The 8059-nt window shown below is 47.1% G+C and overlaps 1 protein-coding gene across 3 annotated transcripts in view; it reads right to left on the bottom strand.

Annotated features, from left to right (window-relative positions):
- Nucleotides 1–115: 115 nt before the first annotated feature.
- Nucleotides 116–8059, bottom strand: part of LOC122368112 (putative lysozyme-like protein) — a 47955-nt gene continuing 40011 nt past the window's right edge. For 2 of the 3 annotated variants that reach the window (XM_043341759.1, XM_043341761.1), the window contains exons 2-5: nucleotides 4080–4271; nucleotides 3559–3656; nucleotides 2281–2367; nucleotides 116–933 (exon numbers count right to left, since the gene is read on the bottom strand). In XM_043341759.1, coding sequence (XP_043197694.1) covers nucleotides 823–933; nucleotides 2281–2367; nucleotides 3559–3656; nucleotides 4080–4271 — 488 coding nt within the window. In that variant the 3' untranslated portion in view covers nucleotides 116–822. The remainder of the gene's footprint in view (nucleotides 934–2280; nucleotides 2368–3558; nucleotides 3657–4079; nucleotides 4272–8059) is intronic. The other variant, XM_043341760.1, reaches the window with a different exon arrangement.

Here is an 8059-nt window from a genome sequence, read left to right as displayed (position 1 = left end):
CTGGCAATTTCGCGTTGGCTATCAAAGGTAAAGCACCTAACATTTGCTCGCATCTAATATGCTGTGTTGACGTTCTAGGACAAGCTAGGAGCCAAGCAAACAAATACACCTCAAATGCATCGAAAACACATGTATTCAAAAAGTCACAACCATCACAACGTTTTTAAATCGCTAAGGAGATAGATGCCGAACCCTGCCTAACATTGTCTCATGCCTTTTCGCATTATTCATGGCGTCGTTATATGTAGGCCGTAATATAAGTACAAGGCAAAACTTAGTAATAATGCAACAACGCGTCTTCTCGTAACGAATGTTCAACATTCGCCGTTAAATGGCTGTGGAATGCCTCACACACCTCCATAGCAGATACCCTGTACACCAATGGCTCAAGGATGGGGTGCGAATGCCAAGAACCAATAACAATATTTACCCAGATGATCTCAGTTAAAGCATCCCTTCTCTAAAAAACATCCAATAGTTTATCCTTTCCCTTAGTCGCGTACACCGGAACAGCCTAAAGCTAGACGGCACATCCGTTCAATAAACCTCATCTATTTTTTTATGCACTATCAAACATCCGACTAGTCGTCCCACATCAACAGCAACGGCCTCCGAACAAGGCAGCAGCGACACTCCAAACAAGATACAGGACTGGGAATCCGTGAAAGAGTCACGCCAACAAGCAGCCACGCCAAGACACTCCTAATGCCAACCAAAACAGGCGCCGACCCATCCGGGCAGATAGTGACGCCAGATCGCTGGCACACAGCCCATGAGCAGGGCGTCCGTCGGGGGCGTCCTGCAGCAGCTGGGGCGCCGGAGCTACAGCAGCAGCATCATGGCCCCCATGAGGCCGGCGGCGGCGCCGGTGGTCGTCCGCGGCCCCGCGGCGCCATTACCGCCGCCTCCGCTGCCTCCGCTGCCAATGGTCAGCTGCAGCGGCACAGAATACAACCGTCAACTCAGCGGTAATCAACTTCTACAGGCGCTGTTTATGTGTCGTACAAAAAAATATTCAAATATAACTATAGATGCTTTAAAAAAAACTTCATTACCATAAATAAGATCTAGGTAATAGCCATGCTTTCGTATAGGTAAAATTGATATTTGTTTGCTATGTGGATTTCCGATAAAATGAGAGTCGGCGTATCGTTATATAGGTACCGTACTGTGTGTGTGCATAAATCTGCCGTCGCTCTGCGGCAGCTCTTTTGCCGGTTTCTCTTTTGACTGATCAGTTGCTGGGTAATAGGGGAGAGCGGGGCCAGTTGAAACACGGGGTCAGATGAAACATGGCTTTATTTTCAACAGTATGCAACATATGGCGTTGCCGACACCACTGCGCATCCGCGCTTGACCACTTCCTTTGTAAACGGCGTTTGGGCGGCAAACGGACGGTAATTTTGATTTGACACTTGTTTTTGTGTTTTTGAGGGGCGTTTGGGAGAAATCGTTCTTATGAATATTTTGTGATATCTCATATACCTTTGTTTGCTGAAAGAAGAACTCCTGGCTCCGGAATTACACCTTATTTGGCCCTTCATTCAGCATGATGCCGTCCCTCCAGCTCGTTTGACATGTGCTTTACGGCGCGTGCGAGATGGCGGGAGCGGATGGGGTCAATTGAAACGCTTCTCTGAGGGTCAGTTGAAACAGGGCCACAGGCCGTTTCACTGGACCCCGGTGACCTTTGCAATGGTTATTGTTCAGGGGCTGTAAACATTAAAGGAAATAGTCCACCTTTGAAATGAGCTTTTAAACTAAAATAGTAGTTTAATAGAGCTCAATTTTTGACCCCTTTTTCTCCAGCCTTTTGCTTGAAAGCATCCTATAGCCTGAGATATTTCTCATTTTTCTCATCCGCCCATTTTACCATAGTCTATGTACTTTATGTCACCTATTATGAGGAACTTTGCACTTTTAGCTTTCCAACGACCTATTGAATGTAGCATTTGGAAAAGTAAACTGGACAAAATATCTCCTTAAGAAAGTGGCCTTAAAGAGGAAAACATCCCATTGTTAAGGATAGGTGCAATTGACCCCATGGGCTGGTTCAATTGACCCTCGCATCGGGGTCATTTGAAACGGGCGTAGAGCTGTTTTATAAGCATGCGTTTGGCAGCAAAATATGTTTGAAACATAATTTTACATATCTTGAAATAAGGCCAAAAGAGCATATTTTTTCATGGCATTGTGCATTTTTCGATATGACAACTAGATCTCGCTGTGCATGTCAATATATAAAAAGTGGTTCAACTGGCCCCGCTCTCCCCTACGTACCGTATAAGTGTGTGTCGATGTCAGTCCATTGCTGCTTCTCGTCTCACAAATGAACTTCCCGGTGTCGGAAGTTTCCGTGGGGTTGATCTGAGGGCAAAGTCACCCGCGACGTCAAATATTAACTGTTTGGCGCAGCGCTACATTCGTACCTCAATTGTGGCATTTCTAACATTGACAAGTCACACGGAAGATCTTTAGGCTGCTGGTGGTGGGGGCAAAAAACGGCGCTCGCTGTAAGAAAATCACCCAGATTAAAAGATTGACGGCACTCATTAAAAAAGACGGCACTCACTGGAAAAACGTCACTCACGAAAATAACCACTCACCAAAAGAGCGTCAGTTATCATAAGGTAAGTCTTCCGTCAAAAGAGCGTAATATTATAGATAAAAACACTTTCCGTTGAAGAACGGACGTCAATCGGTGGAAGTAGATGCGTGTCGTATCTTTAAAGGGACCCTCCCACCTTAACATTAGTTTTGAGTTGAGATAGCCAAGTTTGCGGCCAGGCTCAGAAACCACCATTTATCCTGGTCGCAACCCCCGCAGCTTTATGGTGTTCAAGAAATTTCTTCCCTTTACTTGCAGGGTGGGACCAGCGTGGTCCCTATCTCTTAACCATTACGGGAATCTGATGACGTCATCAGGCTTTCGAACGTCCGTTAAATGTTTGACTAAAACGTTTTGTAGCACGCGGTGGTATATGCTGCTTTGCGCGCAACAAATGCCGCACTTTCAAATAAAGTCGCTAGGAACAGCGAAGATCCCAAAAAGTAAACAAAAGTAAAAGTATAATATCTTGAAAACCGGTGAATATTTTTCGATGAAATTTGGTAGATATTCGTTTTTGCTCTTTCTGAACCGAGCGACATCACTTTCATGCCAATTCATTAACTTTTTTGAAGGTGGGAGGGTCCTTAAGAGCGTCGTTCTACGCAAAAGAAATTATGTTATTCAGTTCACCAAAAACGTAAGCATCTGTAACAGCGTCGCTCTACGTAAAATAAATCATATTATTCAGTTCACCAAAAACGTAATTTACCCTAAGAACGCCAATCACCAAAAGACGTCTCCTACCGAAAGGACGACACTAAAAAAGACGTCACTCGAGCTGCATAACATTACTGACAAAAAGGACGCCACTCACCAATGACCACCACTCACCATGCAAGAAGGCTACCACGAGACCGCCACCTGAGCCTAAGAACGTCCGGTCACTACCATGAGCGTAAATCGCCGCACACCGAAATGACGTGACTCCACATAGAAACGCAACTGACCGTGAGAGTGTCGTAGCCGGCGGAGGACTGCAGACGGTACCGGGCGGGTGCCGAGCCGAGCTGACCGTTCCGAGCCAGCTCCCGGCGACCGCCGCCGTCTGAAACAGGGGCGAAAGACCTGTCAGACACGACCACTGTGAGCGGGCAGGAGCAAAGGCAGTAGAGATATGAATAACAAATTGATCCGAAATAAGTACATAATGGTCATCAGCCACCCTCGTTTCATATCTTTTTTACAGTTATAATCATCCCAACTCGCATTCCCCGCAAAGAATGAGCCACTTTTGGTCAGCCCTTGCCTTTACCAGACCCCGTAGTTCCTCGGCTGTTCTTACCTTCCTTTCACCGGGATCTCATTTGAATCTGTACCGGATCCTGTCCCCATGGATACCCCATTTAGTTTCTGTACTAGGCCCTGACTGAGTCTCACCTTCCCTGAACCAGGCCCGGCACCCGACACCCCACTGAGTCTCTGCACCAGACCCGGCATGGTCGGCACCCGATACCCCACCGAGTCTCACCTTCCCTGAACCAGACCCGGTCGCCGACGCCGCCGCACTGCATCTCCACCCGTCCCCCGGCCTGCGACTGGCTGATGGCCGAGTTGCTGATGCTGCCGCCGCCGCTGGAGCTGGAGCTGGAGCTGCTGGAGCTGGAGCTGCCGCCCGTGGAGGTGCTCCAGCTCGAACCGCCCGTGCCGTACATGTTATCTGCTGGAAAAGGAAATCCAGACGCCACTTCAAAATTCAGTTCAAAACACAGCACAAAAAGCTCAGTGCATCCCTAAAGTAATCCCCATGACCCCCACCCCACCATATTAGATATGTGCTGTGACACCTCCTTCTCCGTTTGCGGGTAGGATAAATGCAGCTTTGGTTTAACCCTATTCCTGGCGGGCTCCACCGGGACAAGAAACTGGCGGGGGGGGGGCGATTCGGCCCCCCCTTCAGATCTCAAAAACTACACATCGCAACGACAAACGGCGAACGGCGTTTGATAGGTCGTTTAAAGATCTACAACTTTTACATAAAACATTTTCAGGTCAGGTCAATATTGAGGTCACCAGAGGTCATCAACGATAAAATGTTTTGGAATTAGTTACCTATATAACTTTTAAACTAAGAAACATAGAGACATAAAACCAATACATTTTTTGTTGCTCTCGCCGAGGCGATGCGAAATAAGTATGTGATGACCTTCACAGGTCAATTTAAAATTTGACCTGAAGTCAAGGTCAGGTCATTCATCAATGAGGTTGTGGGGTATGGTCATGCTGCATACCAAACGACGCGCCTTGACCAGGCGAGCAGTTTGGTACCACTTACAAGTCTTTAGCACCATCATGTCGTGATTTATTGACAGAAAAACGATTTATGACGTCACATGACCTCAGATGACCTTTGCCGGTACCCCGGTCAATTAGCGGCACCAGGATCATCACCGATGAGATAATCTTCCGTAATACTGAAAGAACTGGGTGGTTTTGACTCGTTTACACGAAGCAGGAGGCGTTTCAATATTTTCCCATAGGCTTGCAATGTAAAGGTCACGAGTCTGGCCTGACCTCAGGTCACAGATATGAAAATTCTGAGATATACAAAGTGCACATACTGGTACCCTAACTAAAGCCTGAAGAGAAGAAATTGATCGGTCAAAAACTCTAGCTCTGGCGTGATTGCAAACTTTTCTGAGGTAGGGTCACCAAACCGCCTCTGGTGACCTGACCTGAGATCAGATCAACTCAAAATTTTCAGAAATGTTGCGTAAAAGCCTTTTAGAAAAAGTCAGAAAATTTGAACTTCCTAGCTCAAAGCGTTTGGGAGATATAGGTAACCAAAAAACCTCAGGGGGGGGGGGGGGCTCCTGAGCCCCCCCCCCCGCCAGGAATAGGGTTAACCCAGAGGTCGTACATTCTAGGTCTGTCCTGACGTCATCCTCACCCCACCAGCTAGCTGTCACGGCGAATTTGACCTTTGCAGTGCACTCTGTCGAGCCGACAGGTCCGCTCGAATAGCTCGCAGCGATGTCGCCGGTCGGTGACGCACCAGCACTGCCAGCACGGCGATACGGGGTGACGACGGCGCGTGCCGGCACCGCCGGCGCGTCATCGGGGCGCCGCGATCGGCATGACAAAGGCGGGCCGCACGCGTGACATGCCGCGGCACGGTGGCAAAACCTTTTGTGCGGCGGTGGGGGTGTCGGAGCACACGCCAGCGCACTCAACTACAACAATCGGTATTATACCCAACGCCGAGCGGGGCCGGGAGCTCACTGCGAACGCTTCCGGGAGGGATGAGTCTGATATAGCGCCTTTGTCACGCGAAAATTGGCATCTCATGCAGTTTAATGGAATAATAAGCAAATATGGAAAAGCCCACTCCATTTACTGTTACTAACGGCCTGCTATGCTGCTACGGATCGCAGCAGACTTCAACATGGTTGTGAGTCAAACCGATGTATTACCATCGGCTCCTACCGTATCACAACAATTTACCTATGGTACTTATATGGTATATGGTAGGTATGTGCTGGTTGAATTCAGTTCGGTCCAGCCCCAGGTGCGCCACAATCCTGAGATGCAGTCAGGCGGTATCTATTTACTCGACGCGTCATAGCCATGATTAACCCGCGCCCCACTGGGGTCTGTGTATAACACGCCCTACTGGGGGGGGGGGGGCTATTCATAGCCCCCCCTCCTAACTCCGAAACTACTGGGCCGATCGTCAAAATTCAAACGGCGTCTGATAGCCCCGGAAAAACTGTCGAGCGAAACCTAATTTCATTGACCTCGAGGTCACCGATGACGTCACAGGTCAGGTCAAAGTAAAAATTATTAGCACTTTGGCTTGTTCACATTTTGGGCTCTGGCCGCCGTCTTACAAGTCAGATCAGGCTCATTTTTGGTTTCCACACTCGTGAACAGATGCTCTAGATACCTTGAGGGTACCAAACTTGTACTTTGATTTTCAGGTCAGGGTCAGGTCATCACAGGTCACGAAAATATTACATCATGCGTCGGTCACGTGACACATGTTTTATGGTCCATTTAGGCCATAGATTTCGAATTTGATGTCGTCTGTGTCATTCAAGGTCATTTTGAGTCGAAATTAGCTTAGGTCAGGTCACTTTCAGGTCAAAAAAGGTCAAATTTTGAAGTTGAAATTTTTCAACAAAAAAGGTGTCTATTGGATGCAGTTTGAGCTCAGGAACACGATGGTGCCATTTATATTGGTGTACGATGCCAAATACGTACTGAAAAATTGATTTGAAAAATTAATAATTGTGAATTTTTTGCAATAATGCGTATAACTTGGCCATTTTTGAAGATATTTAGCTAAAACTTGCTAGAGTTAGTCATAATCAAGCGTTCTGTCACATATATTCCGGTTTTTTCGAAAAGTCAAAAACTTTTTGAAAAAAATATAAAAATATAAATTTTGAATATTATTATATAAAATTTTCGAAATTTTCAAAATTTTGAAAATCCGAGATAGCAGTTTGATAGCGCGGTCAATTCTGAGTTCTTTCATGCAAAGAAATTGGATCTAGCTTAAAAACTGAGCTCTTGGGAGCGATTGCCGTGGTTCAATGTTTTGCGTCGAAATCGGACGAACATGACGTCACTCTGACGTCATTTCCGGCCGACCTATGGTAGCTACGAAGTTCAAATTTTGACACAAGGTGTCAAATTGATGCAGCCGAAGGTACTGAAAGTTTGGCGTCGATTCGTCAAGCGGTTTGGAAGTTATTGCAGAAAAACGGGAGGGGGGGCTATAAATAGCCCCCCCCCAGTGGGGCGCGGGTTAAAGGGACTATCCCACCTTTAACATGGGGTTTGAGTTGAGATAGCCAAGTTTGCGGCGAGGTTCAGAAACCACTATCTATCTAGGTTGCAACCCCCGCGGCCTCTTGGTGTTGAAGAAATTCGTTCCCTTCATTTGAAAATGGGCCTTGTGCAAGGCCCTATCTTCAACATGGAGCGACCGTTAGTGTGACGTCACCTCGTTTAGTCATTCTGATTTAAATGGGTTTGTTCGTTGAAAAATCGTTTAACCCTCGCCCTGGCAGGGGGGGGGGGGTCGATGCGACCCCCCCTAAGGTTTTTCGAAGATAGCGCAAAAACGGCGGCGCGCAGCGCCGCCAAATTTGGCACAGCCTATGGGGCAACCTTTCTACATATGACCTGAAAATTTCAGGTCCGGGTGACCTTGGGTCAGGTCACCAGGTCAGAAAAACCGGTACAAGGTCATGGTCAAATTTCAATTTTCTTTTTGCACCTGTCCAACTCACAGTTTTCGACTGATTTCCTTCAAACTTTCAGGATGTGCTAAGTTCACCGAGTTGTATAACATATATTCCGGGTTTTTTGAGGTCACTGACCTGAGGTCAGTTAGAGGTCATTACGTCGTAATGTTAAGCCTATGGGAAAATACTAAATTCGGAAAATACTGGAGATATCCGCTTCGTTCTATCACTTTTGTGCTTTGAAACCACAGTACTT

Source organism: Amphibalanus amphitrite, unplaced genomic scaffold (assembly GCF_019059575.1).
Source record: "Amphibalanus amphitrite isolate SeventyFive unplaced genomic scaffold, NRLGWU_Aamphi_draft 000924F_arrow, whole genome shotgun sequence".
NCBI lineage: Eukaryota > Metazoa > Arthropoda > Thecostraca > Balanomorpha > Balanidae > Amphibalanus > Amphibalanus amphitrite.
Note: the sequence above shows the minus strand (reverse complement) of the source record. Positions and strands in the feature narration are given on the sequence as shown.